The 16,449-nt window shown below is 39.9% G+C and overlaps 1 protein-coding gene across 1 annotated transcript in view; it reads left to right on the forward strand.

Moving 5' to 3' along the window:
• Positions 1–16,449, forward strand: part of LOC137291840 (SCY1-like protein 2) — a 238,794-nt gene that overhangs the window by 80,960 nt on the left and 141,385 nt on the right. Inside the window, exons 11-12 of the mRNA XM_067823384.1 lie at positions 6,391–6,523; positions 8,896–9,014. Coding sequence (XP_067679485.1) covers positions 6,391–6,523; positions 8,896–9,014 — 252 coding nt within the window. The remainder of the gene's footprint in view (positions 1–6,390; positions 6,524–8,895; positions 9,015–16,449) is intronic.

The raw sequence follows: 16,449 nt of genomic DNA on the forward strand, positions 1-16,449 counted from the left end.
TAGTCTTTTCTACTTGACTGCCACTATTCATATACTTGTTTCAGAGTATATTCTTACTCCTTCACCAAACTGCCTGATCCTGCCTGTAATCATATACAGTCGAACCCTATTTATCTGGACGTTTTGGTTTCGCTTGAAAATTGTTCGGATAGCGAGACATCCGGTTAACTGGATGAAACAAGCAAAATGTGAAAATTACATGAAAGCAAAAGATTTTCATGTACTTATATCAATAAATCAACAATCAATAGTAATAACAGTGAATCATCATAACATATAAGTGTATCGATAATACATGGAAGGTAGAACACAGGTTACCTATTGTCAGTTTGTCTCAGACGTAATCATGTAGCGTGTGGAGTTTCAGATGGTAAGTTAGATGAAAAAGTAAATCAGTGACAAGAAGTTTCTATTTTGCCATTTGCATTTTTTTTTTTAACTTTAAATGCCCTAAAAACATATGACATCGTGTCAGACTTATGCTGTCTGCAGGAAGTAAACTTCTGGGCAGGATCACATGACTTGATCATGTGGAGGCTAATTTTAGCTTGCATCGCGACAGATAGCAGGGGTCGATTTATGAGTGTTATATACAGTACAACTGCAGTGTAGTATTCCTTGATCCTACTAAACATGCGTTTTTGTTACTGATGAGATGTTCTTACACGCGCCATATCCTAATGAGCTAGTAGAGTGACACACGTCACTAGTGTTTTGATGGCTCATTAATCAATTCACACCAAATGTCTTCTGATAGATTAAGAATGAAATCACATAGTCGTGTAGTAAATGGTATTGACATGACACATACACATGCACATTGCACAGATCTCTCCGTCCACATAACTGGATCATTTTTATAGGGAAATTCATGGGAAATTCGCCATCCGGGTCCAGAAGTGTGGGGTCCAGTTGAGCAAGTACAATTAATGGACGTAAGCTTCATTTCCTATACTACCGACAAGAAATAAGGGAACTAATGAAATAATAGCAAATTTGAAACTGCTTTAAATATCCACTAAATCAATTGTATGAGTCAAGTTCAATATCTGGTATGTCCACCATGTTGGGCAACACATTCACGGCACCTTGATGGCATGCTGTTAATCACTTTCCGGATGGTTGCCCGTGGTATTGCCTGCCATTCCTCTTGGAGAGCTGCACAAAGCTGGGCCAGGTTGGCGGGTCCTGGGTCCCTGGCGTACACCCTTCGACCAAGAACGTCTCAGAGATGTTCAATTGGGGACATGTCTGGGGACTTAGAGGGCCATTCCAATGTCTGGATACCTTCTTGTCAGAGATAAGCAGAGACAATTCGGGCCCGATGTGGTCTGGCATTATCATCTTGGAATACAAAATTTCAGCCAATAACTCTAGCCAATGGAGCCACAACAGGACGCAATATTTGGTCAACGTATTGCTGACCAGTCATGGCTCCGTTAATGATGACCAAATCTGATGTCTGTCATGTGTAATCCCACCCCACACCATGACAGTACCACCTCCATATCGATCATGGTCAAGAATTGCTGCTCTGGCATATCGCTCCCCGCTCTGACGCCAACAACGTTTTCTGCCATCTGTGAATCGTAGGCAAAACCTTGACTCATCAGAGAACATGGTGTAACGCCAGTGGCCCATAGCCCGTCCCTGATGCTGCCTAGCCCATGCTAATCTTTGGCGCTTATGGTGAGCTGAAAGGGTGTCACCCTTAAAAGGCCGTCTTGCTTTCAGACGAGCTTGATAGAGTCGGTTTTTAACGGTTGAGGTTGAAATGCGTCTTCCAATGAGTGTGTGGAATTCTCTATTGATGGCAGGGGCCGATTTAAACCTATCGCATAGAGCAATTAACGTAATGAGACGATCCTGTCGTGGTGTCGTTGATTTTGGTCTACCACGCCCAGGTCTCATTGCAACCCCACCCGTTTGATGGTACTTATCCCACAGGCATGAAATTACACTTTTTGATTTACCCATCTGCTGGGCAACTTCACATAATGATGTCCCCCCTTCTATCATCCCCACAATTCTCCATTTTGTTGCTTCACCGAGATACTGCCTCGGAGGCATTTCTGTCAGTAAGTGTCAATCTCTATTGCATTAGTGATTACGACTTCTTAAGTACATTTACAGGAGTTAAGTTCTGTATGCATGTGTAGCACGTGCTGGGCATGCATTATGCGAAATTCCATTGTCATTGGATGTTGCATTTGGGAGATATGCCATGATAACGGACCCTGTCACAGTCAAAGTCATCTACATTCAATTTCTTGGTTCCCTTATTTTCTGTCGGTAGTATATAAAAATCGTCCGGAAGGCGGGGTTTCTGGATATGTGGGGTCCATGTAAACGGGTTTCGACTGTACTTGTTTCAGAGTATATTCTTACTCCTTCACCTGACAGGTAGATCCTGCCTGTATTCAGATACTTGATTCAGAGTATATTCTTACTCCTTCACCAGACTGGTTGATCCTGCCTGTAATCATATGCTTGTTGGAGAGTATATTCTTACTCCTTCACCAGACTGGTTGATCCTGCCTGAATTCATATACTTGATTCAGAGTATATTCTTACTCCTTCACCAGACTGGTTGATCCTGCCTGTAATCATATACTTGTTTCAGAGTATATTCTTATTCATTATTTGATCTGCATTGTTGAAGTTGTTGAGTTGTTGAAACATATAACTTCATATGACAACTTCTGGTTTATTGCATAGAGCGACATTTCGATGTATACTGAACAGCAAAAGAAACACAAGTTTCGAAAAAATAATGTCTCATAGATGTAAGCGATATGTTTATTGAACGTTCATGGCAAAGTGATATAATGTTCCCAGATGAGATGATGTCATGCATTTTGATGTCCATACAAAACATTAGCACAAACATACCAACAGTGCAGCAAAACAATTTAGCATGTGTGTCAATGGTTATGGATGGAAAGCATGCATTTCACTTTGAGGTATCCTTTATAAAGGCTTGTGTCTAAAAACAGTTTAGTATTGATGTCAGGATGTGTGCATGCCACACAGATGATGCTGAGACTAAACACTAAGCAGAGGGAAATGGCCATTGGAAACTAACACAGAGGTAGCTCTGCCACAATTGTAGCTAGATAATTGGACTTACTCAACGTCATCAGCAAACTGACATTGTTGCTGCAAGTCCAGGTACTGGACGACCATGAGTGACAACTGTGCAAGAACAGTTCATCTAGGTTACCATCTAAGGAACCAAACTCATGCAGTAATAGCAACCCTTAGGGTTGGGAGGGAGCAGCATCCAGTGATAGGATTAGGTGTCATCTTCAGGCTGCTGGAATCCACTGTTGGTGGCCATATCTGGGACCAATTTTGACACGTCAACAATGCTAATGGCGTTAACAACCCTCACACAGCAAGGGTGTTGATGGATTATATGGCTCAGAACAGCATTATCATTCTTCCATGGCCGTCTCTTTCCCGGATATGGCTCTCATTGAACATTCTGGGACAAAATTAAACATAAGATTGCTGCAGGTAAACAACCACGCACACTTTCACATTGGAACAGAGATTGGTGGTTGAGTAGAACCAATTGCCTCAAGCACTTTTTCAGACCCTCATGAAGTCGATGATGTGATGTTGCACTACCTGTATGCAAGCTCAATGAGACCATACTAAAGAGACTGTCACATTTCGAGTTCAGGAGCGCCTCCAATTCACAGTCAATGATTAGTTTGAACTGATTGCAGTTAAATGTCGACATCAATTTTCAGCTGTTAAATTGACAGTATTTTCTATTGAATAAACAATCAGGTACAATTTCAGTTGTCTTCTGTTTAAAAACTTGACAAAATCCAGACTTGCATATCTTTTGCTGTTCAATATAGATTTTAACACTGTTTTCAACTCTGTTAGCTTTATGTAATACGCAAGAAGTTGTCCATAAAGTATGTTTCATTTTTGTGTTTCTCATAATGAAGAAGTTGGCTTGCATAAAATTCCCTTCCTTATCAGTTGTACATGCGAGCAACAGCAATGTAGTGTAGTTGATAAGAAGAACAACATTCCCATGAGGTTCTTTCGGTGTCTCTTCAACGGCATGTAGAAGAGATGTGCAGCTTTTGCTTATGCGAAAGGAGGTCACACCTGTTGACGTTGACATTTGTTTCCCTATGTGACAGGGCATGTATAATGTAACAGTTAACAGCAGAGTAGTTTGGGGATAATAGCGCGGGAAAGTAATGTAATAGATTTGTCTGTACCTGATAGTCTTGTATCCATTGTTTCACTTATGTGTGGGGCCTCTTGCGGCTGAGCTGTTTGGAATTGTGGAGTGTCTGACATGTACCACGCGACAAGGGCTTGTGTGGCCATATTGGTGGTCAGATATGTGACACGTGACTTGCCGACTGCCTTGGCTGGTCCAACGGCACGTGCATTTCATGATGTTTCAGGGTCAGAGGTCGATTTCCCACACGACTATATAAGTGACCTGACTTTCAGCGTCAGTTATCTTGTTACGGTCATCTGAACAAATACCATTCTAGGGTTGGTCGAGAGGTCTTGTGCTCAAGACTTCCTCTTTTTCTTGGTTAAGATCATTTGTAGAGAGTTGTTTGTGGAATATTTGCAGCATCTTCTTGTTAGGTTGGGAAGGGGGACCATTAGTGTAGGATTAAATAGGATAGGAGTTAGGGATTAAAAAGGTATAGATTAGGATTAGGAATTATAAGGGGTTTGGTTGGGAGGATGAACACAGAAGTTGATAAATTAGGGTAGGTGTGTCTGAGTACGAATGATATTTTGATACGTTTTTCTTTTGTTTCAATAAACTCTTCTTCTGTCAAGATTTTGGTGTTGTTTTCCATATGTTTTTAGTCCAATAAAAGAACTGGAAACTGAATTACATATGATGGGGACGCACAACAAAAAGTATACAATCAAACAACATTACACAACACAAAATCCAGAGCAGTTTTTTTGTCATCTTCCCCTCTCAGTTAAAACAGTAATTCAGCTGTCACTGGACGCTCCCTATACCTATACACCTATAAATGACAATACCTAAAGTCATTTGGTTTCCATATTGATATTTTGGATTTTCATGTTATGTGGAGAATACAAAGTGATTTCTATCAAATGTTTTTTGTCTTTTGTGAAAGTAAAGGTAGTAGAAAGAAAGCCATGTTTTCAATCACTGTCAATGTCATCATTTTATGATATTTGCATTTCTTTTGGCAATGAGCATATATTCAAACCTTCACACCTTAAGTGTGGAAAGAACTGCTAGACAACTGTTATTGAAGTGCTCCCTTTATATATATATGGGGAGTCTAACGTTTATTTATCAGAGACTTTATCATGTTTAATCATTGCCTTTATTCTCAGGAGTAAGGATACCATTTCCAGAGATATAGTTTCACATGTACCACAAACATATGAACAAATGTTAAAAGAAATGTTTAAACAAATTACTCAGCTTACCTGACTGAAAATCATTTGAGTTGTGTCCCAGCTTGTATGCTCATTATCTGCATGCGTTGCCAGTTTTATAGACTTTTAAACAGACAGTTTGACAATTTGATACACTCTATATCACCTCCTTCACCACCATATACAAGTCAGATGGGGTATGTTTTCTGAGTACCCAACACGACAACAACCCCTCCACTGAAACCTGTCGTTTTTGTTCTAAGAAATTAAATACTCCATTCGTTTGGGTGTTTTTAAGGACATTTTCAACATTTACGGACAACTTGATACATATTTAGTCAGGAAAGGGTGTCTGTGTATGTGTTCTACTTCTTTGTAATATTTGGAATTGATACAATGATAGTTATATGGGTTATTGAGTTATACCTGATGGCTCTGAAAATTATGGGTTTATCAAATAAAATATACCTGGAATACAAAAAAAATCTAAAAAAGTTAAATATGAAATATTTTGAATGACAGGACGTGCTGCTGCTGCACCTTACATGATACCCATTTGTTCCTGTGAGCAAAGTATTGAAATATTTTACAAGTATTTGTCGGACTGCAATGGGTTTCAGAATTGAGTATGGCATGTTGATGATGAATTTCACTGTTTGGTGTTTGTGAAGAATGAAGCTCGTTTATAAAACTGCAAGTTTGTGTAGTTACTAGAGATAGTAAGTTTCTCTTTGACAAAGTCATGCACACGGAACAGGTTTAAGACATATCTCTGAAATTTCCTTTGGGAAAACTGATATTTCTTATGGTAACACTGTGTTTTGAAGTTTGAAGAATATTATAGTAAGATGATGCTGTCATCTCTCATGAAATAGAACATATAGCACAGCTTCTTTCCTTTCTGGTTCCATGATTGATGCTGTATGTATGCTCTAACACATTGGTTACAGACACTAACCTTTCCTTTTACAGCTCAGAATAAATGCACTAACGTGTATTGACCACATGTTGGACAGTCTGGATAAAATGCTCATCCTAGATGAAATTTTGCCTTTCCTCGCTGATGTTTCATGTCAAGATGCTGAAGTTGTCATGACAATAGTAGGTATGTTAACTTATGACTTGAGTTTTGGGAGGATAATGGTAATACCAGATTGTGTGACAGCAACTGATGGTGAGTAAATTTGGTGTGAGCAAAGTACATCAGGAAAAATCTTTCTATGATAGCAACTAATCATTCATAGCTGTTGCTTAATTATTATAGTACATATTTCCAACTGTCCAAATCATAGCATCTATGACACCTGGGAGAGCCTAATCCTTGGTAATTCTGTCAAAGACAGTGTAATATTGATGAGGTGAGGTGAAGTATGAAAGTTGCTGTCAAGATATTGTTTGAGAGGTGATCAATAAGCCTTATATAGGAAGAATTGAGTAATAGTGAAATCTTTTGATGTCACTAAGATATATCCACCAAATGGTCAGTAATATGAAAAATGGTCCTTTGAATATAAATTTAAGAATTGATAGAGGGAAGGACAACACCAAAAGCATGACATGAAGACATGAAAGAAACAGTTTACAAACCCCACCACCCAATCTAAACTTGGCATCATTCCTTCAAAAGACAGAAAGCAGATGCTGTGTGGTTCCAAATGATGCATGTGAACGATACGTGGTTGTATCTTGTCACCTTCCTTTCATGTCTGATTCATTTCACAAAAAAACAAGAACTGAAATAAAACTCTACCCAGTTAAGCCAACAATTCATCACTGTTGTCATTGTTATTAAAGACAAAGTTACAGATGAGTTACAAACTATTATTGCCAACTTGAAGCTAGTATTTATCAAAGCATAGATTACAATATAAATATGTCTTTGTCATTTGAAGCCAACCACTCGCCTAGGACAGAAGTATATCTGTTACATTGTCACATCTTAGGGCCCTCTCATACTTCTGCACATCATTATTTCTTATGAGCTACGCACTGACATGTCTTTCATACACAGCTATAGACACGATATGCACCTCATGTGCATCTCAATCATTTAAGTGCTAGCGAATTAAGTGCTAGCAAATGTTAACATATTGCATGAATCAGTACCATTTGTCCTGCGATTGGGCAGTGCATTGTACTTATTTGTAACTTGTGACAACGCTGAGGTTGCGTACAGATAAAGTACTTACTGAACATTCAAGGTACACTCGCATTTAGAGTAAATATCATGGCTTGGGTGGCCCATGATCACACAAGGTTTATGTTCACTTTATGGAATCTGCACAGGTGACGAAAACAGCGAGAAACAACCACCCTTTTTCATAAGTCAGGAATGCTTTGTCGGAAGTCGGGTATGTGGTCGGCAGGATTTGGGTACATCCAAAATACGCACAGCATGCCCACTGCATAGACATCTATCTGCAGCAAGAAAAATAGTGTTACACACATCATACAAACCTCATATGTGGATGTGCTGAACTCATTATATATATGCTAGGTGTGCATCACACATAAGCACTTCATATACGCAAAAGTGTGACAGGGGCTTTACATTGTTCATTCAGTTTACACATTGAGAGAAACATATGTGACAAGAAGACTTGTTTATGGTTGTGTATTCATATTCCATGTGCTGTAATTGAAGCGACATGTTGACTTATCCATGTTAAGAAAACAATGTCTTTCATGAAATAAGGCAAGGAGATGTGATCAAGCTCAGGGCTTAGCATCAGAAGCATCAAAACAGTGGAGGCACTGTCCATGTAATGCTGAGCACCTGGCAGGTCAGTTGATGCACTGCACTGTTCCAGGGATGAATGTAATCATTTCTGTTTCATATTCAGTCAGTATTACTACCCTGGGTTGTTGCTGATGTTACCAATGATAACTGATGTTTGATCTGGCTGTTTGGAATTTACATCACATTAAACAATCTAGCCTATTACTTGAAAAATCCATTGCAGGATCTTTTAGACTTTGTGGAATGAACTCTGACATCATCTGGAAAGTGAAGAAAATACATTAAAGCATCATTATAGGATGTCAGTATCCACTGTGGTGATGCCCAGAAAAGCTGTAGGCAGGTTGTGATGAAGGTCATAAGCTTTGCACCTTTACCACCCTTTAGGAATATATGGAGGGAATCCATTGTCCTTTGAATTTCCATTAGCAACAACAGGTCCATCATAATGAATGCTGTTTCAAGCAGAAAATGTAATATTTTGAACAAACTTCAATATCAGCAGTTGAAAATTTTGAAATGTTTGTATTAATGAAGTAACAAAATCATGCTAGTTTGGTCAAAAAGATCATAAAGAGCGATGATATTCAATGTATTTCCTTTCACATGAAATTTCACACCATATTGATTGAAAAGTACATGGTGAGCAATGATGCTTTTCTCCAGAATTAATATTCTGCTTCGTAACATCAGTAATAGGAAAAGGCAATATATATTCTATTTTTGTTTTGTTCCAGGGATTTACAAACACATGCTCAGTGATAAGAAATTTGGACTCACACACAACCTAATAGCAACTAAAGTGATGCCTTCTTTGATACCACACACTGTCAATCCCGGACTGTGCATGGAGCAGGTAGGACCTGTGTTCATATATTTCTTCCCATGTCATTGAGATGTCTCATGGAAGCTCTATCTTGATGCATATCTCAGAAAGTGTTAAAAGTTTGGCAAGGTTAAGACCCATATTGGCAGAATGATATTACATGCTGACTAGATCATGTACTGTTCATGCTAATGACCTAGCTCCAGACCCGTGAAGGTCCCGGGGTAGAACAGGCCTTCAGCAACCCATGCTTGCCATAAAAGGCGACTATGCTTGTTGTAACAGGCAACTAACATGATCGGATGGTCAGGCTTGCTGACTTGGTTGACACATGTCATCGGTTCCCAGTTGCGCAGATCGATGTTCATGCTGTTGATCACTGGATTGTCTGGTCCAGACTCGATTATTTACAAACCGAAACCACATAGCTGGAACATGGCTGAGTGTGGCATAAAACTAAGCTCACTCACCTTGCTCCTTGTTGTAGTGGGAATATTGCTAAATGTGATTTGCAGTCCTACACACAAAATAGATTCTGTCAATGGACCAGTTTTGAACAGACAGTTTCCATTTAAATACTGCACAAGTTATCTTGTATTTTAAGATATCCGTGGTAGAGGATGATGCCAGAAATTTTAGGCATAAATATTCCCTCTGGGTTGTGGGTTGCCTTTTCCCCATCACTTTGTGATGTGTTACAGACTGAATTAGATAAAAAAAAGAAAAATTAATAACAAGGGAAACTAATCATTACCTGGAAAACATCTGGTCCCGCATGATTACCTCCCTTGATAAATCTTTTGACTGAGTAACAACATGTGTCATATTTACCTCTGAACTCATCGTGTGAGGATGTGTTTTCACGACTTCCTTGAATACTTCTACTTGTGTTCTACTTCAACTTTCCTCAAGCATACATAGGTTCATACTGTCGCGTTCTGCTCTAGTATTCATATTTTGTGATTATTGAACTTTATTGGACTGTACATTTCATTGCTGAAATTGTTAGATTTTTTTTTTTCGCCAATTTTGGTAAGCATGTCTCAGAAGAAATGTGGCAGTGGTCAACAGTTTCAATTGGACAGGGATTTTCATTCTTTGTGCTTAACATGTACTATGGACCCTCTTTGTATTTTAGCTACTCATTGTTTGCTTTGTCAAGATTTCTTGCAAAAAATGATTGGAAAGTAATGAATGAGGCTAGAATTTGCGCCATAAACAGGACATCTTCTTCTTCTTCAACAGCACCTAAAAAGGCTAAGTCTAGTAAGATGTCTACTCCTGAACGAAATTCAACCCTTCCCAACCTGGATATGAACTTTATAACAGCCATACTGGCAACATTTAACGACGACCTTAATGCATCTTTTAACTTAGCATTAAAAGATCTTGAACACAGAAGTCTTTCAAAGATCAAAGAATTAAAATGGTCTATGAACCCAGTGAAAATTGAACTGCAATCTATGGCTTCCCAGGAGGTGTTAATAGCCGATAGACATTGGGATATCTCCGAGACTTCCATAGCTAATATCTATCAAGCTGATTAGAGATTGGTGGTTCCAGGGTTACTGTTCTCTCCACCGTCCCAGACAAGGCTCCGTTGTCTGCATCTGTTGGGTCAGTGCCAGGTACTACCATTATGGCAATCTATCTGTTACCCCCAGACAGCCGGATACTGAAGATTGGTCTCTGCCTCCAGTGGTAGAGCACATTGATGTGGATAATCCTCTGATTATACCTATTTATTCACATGGCATGGACTCGGATTCCCACGGCGTGTATACACTAATGGATGCCCAGATCTCTATGCATGAGGGCATACTTACAGTGCCCTGTATGGATACTCAAGCACTGGACTTTTCTCCGGGTTGGGTATTTTCGGAAAAGATAGCGTTACTCCATGAAGTGAAATCATGTATGATCCAGCCTCCACCCGAGTCTGTGCCCATAGAATTGTTACCCATTCAGAAAATTCCAAAACTCATAATGCTGCATTCTGCATTTGTGCTGTCTGCCGTTTCCACTTGTAACAAAGCGCTTCTCGGACTCCCTGCCTAAATCTCATATCCGATAATCCCATGCTATCCATGGTCCCATGTTTCCGTAAACTCTCCTGGATTTGGATAAAGAATTTTTATCCTTGGATCCTAGGGCTTTCCGATTTTCTACCTTCAAGATCCCAGTTCCACAGAAGGAGTTAAAAGAGATTGTGCACATATTTCCATTTATGTCTTATCCTATATCGAGTGGTTTGCGTTGGGCGTACACCAACTTCTCGAGGATTATTCTGGCACTATGGTTGCTATGACTGCACTGGAGGCAGCCTTGGCCCATTCATTCTTGGACATCATATAGCAAGCAATAGTGGACGTCAACTGCACGCAAGTTAACATTATAGGACATTTGATGGCTTTACAGCGTGCCTTCATGTTATATGGTCTGAAGAATATCCCTGACTCAGCTGAGGACGAGTTATTTCAACAACCTTTTGGAGGCTTTGACACTTTTCAGTTGGAAATGTAATGATGCCATTTGACAGAGCTGTTTCTCAGTTAATAATGATAATAATAATAATGTCCATTTGTATGGCGCCGTGTCCACACACTAGTGTATGCTCACGGCGCCCAGTGTTTAAGCTCGAGACTAAACTGCAGAAGCTGGTAGCTGTTATTCATAATATTTCATGAAAAGATGGGTCTTCAATAGGGATTTGAAGGCGTGAAAGGAGGTTGCTGTTTTGATGGCTATGGGAAGACTATTCCAAAGTGAAGGAGCTGCGAAGCTGAATGCTCTGCGACCATAGTTCTTGAGATGTACAGAGGGTGTTCTTAGGAGGAACCGCTGGTGTGACCGCAACTGTCGTGGTGGTGTGTACACAGAGATGAGTTCAGAGAGGTACTGAGGCGCTAGGTCATGTAGACATTGAAACACGATGGACAGGGTCTTGAATTCTATTCTGACTTGGATGCGCAACCAGTGTAGAGACTTTAGAACAGGAGTTATGTGAGATCTTTTAGACGTAAGGGATATGATTCTGGCTGCTACATTTTGGATCTTCTGGAGTTTAGTCAAGTGTGCAGAGCTGAGTCCAAATAGAATGCTGTTTGAGTAGTCCAGTCTAGATAGAACAAGAGACCTAACGAGAGTATGAGCTACATCTGTTGTTAAATTCTGAAGGATGTTACTAATAGCTTTAAGGTGGAAGAAGCAGATTCTTGAGAGATAGCTGATTTGAGCATCAAGTGATAAGTCCTGGTCTATGAATACCAGTCCTGGTCAGTTGGACACCTCCAGGGTGTCTGAGCGTGGTCTTTCTCCTGCTAGGATCAGATCATCCTGGGGTTTTCGAGCCTCCAGCTTGTTGCCTCATAAACACTGACTCATTCACTCACGACATTCAGCACTCAGGTCCTGTTGACTTGGAAACGTCCATGGATGTGAACTTGATTTAGGAGTTTCAGCAGACGATTCGGCCATCACTGGTATGCAACTGCCTATCTTATTACTATCTCAAATGATGGACGCAAGTAACAGACGACCCATGGATTCTTTCCGTCATTCACAAAGGATGGTCATAAACCCGAAAATATTGAACAGACAGTTTTTACGTTGACCTCCCAAGTTCACTATGGGATCACTATGGAATGTGCACAAATTGATTCCTCCAAACACAAAGTTCACCAGTCTGGATTTGAAAGATGCATGCCTCCATGTGCCTATCCATCCTCAATCACAGAAGTATCTTCAGTTTGCAGTTAACGGACATTGATTCCAGCTTCACGTTTTGCCTTTCGGCTCCCTGGTCGTGAATCCTGTTTTAAATTTTCTTCATCTTCTTCACGTTGCTATCCATGGGTATTTGGACGATTTTCTGAACCAGAACATTTGTACAAACATACTGATACTCCTTACCCACTTTGTTTTCCATGTAATCACACATCTAGGATTTCTTGTTCATCTGGACGCCATGACTTGCCATAACTTTACGGATCAGGATCATTGGTTGTTGATCAGGGATCAAATATTCCGCCTCGCTCAGGACTTGGATGTCTCTAGCAGGATCTTCAACTTCCTTACATGATTTTATGTGCTGGGCGGGCTTTCATCTACGTCTAACACAGTGTTGGATCAGTCAGTGTACACTTCTGGACTTTGTTTTGCTGAGAATCAATCTACAATGCATGGTCCTTTTAGGGGCCAGGGTTTACAACATTGCGGCTTTACCATTGTCGTCTTGTAAGGATAAGTCTCGTTTCTTGTGTCCTATCTGGACTCTGCATTCATACATGGATTGTACAAGCTCCCTCCGTCATGGGTGTCGTTTGTTTATTCCTTGTAAACAACACATTACTACAAAGTTATCCAAGAATAGGTTATTGGCTTGACTAATCAGGACTCTGTCCGCTTTTGTTTCCTCATGAGATACAGGCTTTAGCGTCATCTCTACCTGTGTGGACTTTAGTTTCCATTTTCGAAAATGTTGTCGCTGCTTGCCAGTGGAAATCATGAAATACCTGTATCAAAACATCTCTGAGACATTGCCTGAGATTTGGAAGGTTTTCTTTCTCTAGGACGGAATAGGACTTTGAGTTAATTTTATCCACATTATCCACCATATCCACATCCAGACGTGATGTCACAGGAATCAGAAATACCGTCATAACAACTGAAAAAGATGTAACAATAACTGGAAGTGATGTCATAGCATTCTGAAGTAACCATCTGAACTGAAGTCAGATTAACTGGATGTGACATCACATAACTGATATAAAATCATCAGAAATCACCTGTGACAGAATACAGAAGTACAGAATTCCTACACATTATTTTATTAAACTGAAACCTAGCTGCCTTCATCATTCCCTGGTTTTAGTTAATCTCACCTCTAAGTCTTATTGTTGATGGGAATATGTACCTTAGAATTCAATATAGACTATCTATATGAAATGGAAGATTTAAGCATCATAATTGGTAAATTATCATATTCCTTATCACAGACAATATGCTTTATTGAGTATTAACTTTTAAGGGTTTAAATATTCCTTGTGGGTGATGCTGGCTATGAACATCCACTTCCGTCTGTTTGTGAGATTCTGGCTATAACAACCCAGAGGGAATGTTTACTCCTATAATTATGTAAAATCAAGTATATTGTCTGTACTTGTAAGTGAAGTTACCTCTGGGTGGTACACGGTACATGTGCTTAGGAAATCCTTTCGTTACTTCCCCACTGTACGTTCACAGGTTCGACACTCATCGGAAAATATGACACGTGTTGTTATTCATTGTCAGAAGATCTATCAAGGGAGGTAATCATGCGGGACCAGGTGTTCCCCAGGTAAGGATTACTTCCCATTGTTATTATTTTTCTTTATCTAGGGGAGTCTGTAACACATCACCAAGTGACGGAAGAAAAGGCTATCACAACCCAGAGGTAAGTTTACTAATAATTACAGACAATATACTTGATTGTTCATGATAAACTATCCACAGAAGGTCGAAGGAAATATATGTAAAAGAATCTCTAAAGTCATCATGACCTGTGCCCATTGTTAGCTGGATGACCAGCTTGTGCTCACGCGTTATTCAACAAACAATTCCTATTCATTTTAGCTTTATGGTAAAATAATGAATCAAGTAAACACACAAACAGATAAATAGAGGGCAATGCTTTTTACCAGATTTGATTTGAATTTCTTGTCAGTAAAATCCCATGTCAAACAGTTTGTGATGATAGTCAGCGAACCTGTTATACTAAATGCTGAATTGTGGAATGCTTTGCTAGGTGTTGCTATGCTGTAGACGACACATATTGAAATACCTCTCTCGTTATTACACATTTTCAGTAGATTTATGTGTTTTCCTCTGTGGTCAAAGTTGCTCAGGTTTTGAACAATATAAGTTATCACATCGTGTCGAGGGAAATACGGGGTTTTATCAGTCCCGAGTAAGGTTGTATCCTCTGAGCTGGAGGCAATACAACAATACAAACAAATACATTCAGGTATTGTCATAAAATATATTTAATGGTAAAACCCTGCTTCATTCTTACACCCACACATTATGCACTCATTCACAATATACATTCATACAGTTACACATTACATGTTCATACATTTACATATAACACATTCCCACATTTGTACATTCACACATTTATACATTCCCACATTTGTACATTCACACATTTATACACTCACACATTTATACATTCACACATTTATACATTCACACATTTATACATTTATATACTCATGGAAAAATTTAAGGGAATGCGTGTGTCTTAGGGCAATTCAAAATTTCTGTTCACTAACTTCAGCGGTGTGTATTATCATTTTTGTGAAGAGCAGTTTACTCAAACTCACCATAATGCTTTCCATGCATGTGCACTACATGCTCCTGAAGTTACATGCACTTAGATTTACACGTTACATGTATGTGCACTGTCAAACACAACGGTTAAAAACATTGTTAACATGGCGAGACAGTACTTAACTTTGGCAGAGAAATGGGAGGCAATTGGCATGGTTAATGGTGGAAGCTCATTACGACGGGTTGCAACATTTCACAAGTCTGATATCCAGACTTTGGAATCGCTATTGAGTGACTGGTGACGTCAAAATGAGGCGCGGTCGGGGACCGAAAAGGAAAACCACCCCACGGGATGACCGGATCCTATGCCTTATTGCCCTGCGAGACAGGTTCAAATCCTTCTCCAAAATCAATACGGAATTCAGGCGAAGAACAAACGTCAGAATTTGTTCACGTACAGTGTGTAATCATCTTAAATCAGCTGGTCTAAAAAGCCACCGTCCATTGGTTGGAATCAACATGACTGAGCAATACAAGGGCTTGAGACTGCAGTGGGCACGGAACCATGGAGGAAGAACCATACGTCAATGGAGAAACACCATGTTTAGTGATGAGAGCAGGTACACACTAGACCATAATGACGGTTGAATTCGAGTTTGGAGACGTGTTGGGGAACGTCACAGTGCCTGCACCATCAAACAGCATGATCGTTATGGAGGGGGCTCTGTTACGGTGTGGGGCGGGTTTACCCTTAACCACAAAACAGATCTTCTGCGTGTTGATGGCAGGATAACAGGTGTATGATATCATGACGAGATCTTGAACCCTATTGTGATCCTCTTTGCACATACAGCAGGTCGAATGTTCGAGCTCCAGCATGACAATGCCTGCCCTCACATCACACATGTTTGTCAGGACAGACTGAGGGCTACAGGTGTCTGGCCGGCTAAAAGTCCTGACCTTTAACCCCATCGAACATCTTTGGGATGTTCTTGGCCGCAATGTTTGGGACAGACCTGTTCAACCCAACAATTTGGATGAACTCTCCAGGAAGAATGGCATAGAATTCTGATTGGTACCATCTGTACACTGATTCGCAGCATGCCACGACTATGCCAAGCAGTTCTCCAGAGACATGGGGGACACACCTCAT

This window comes from Haliotis asinina, chromosome 7 (assembly GCF_037392515.1).
Source record: "Haliotis asinina isolate JCU_RB_2024 chromosome 7, JCU_Hal_asi_v2, whole genome shotgun sequence".
NCBI lineage: Eukaryota > Metazoa > Mollusca > Gastropoda > Lepetellida > Haliotidae > Haliotis > Haliotis asinina.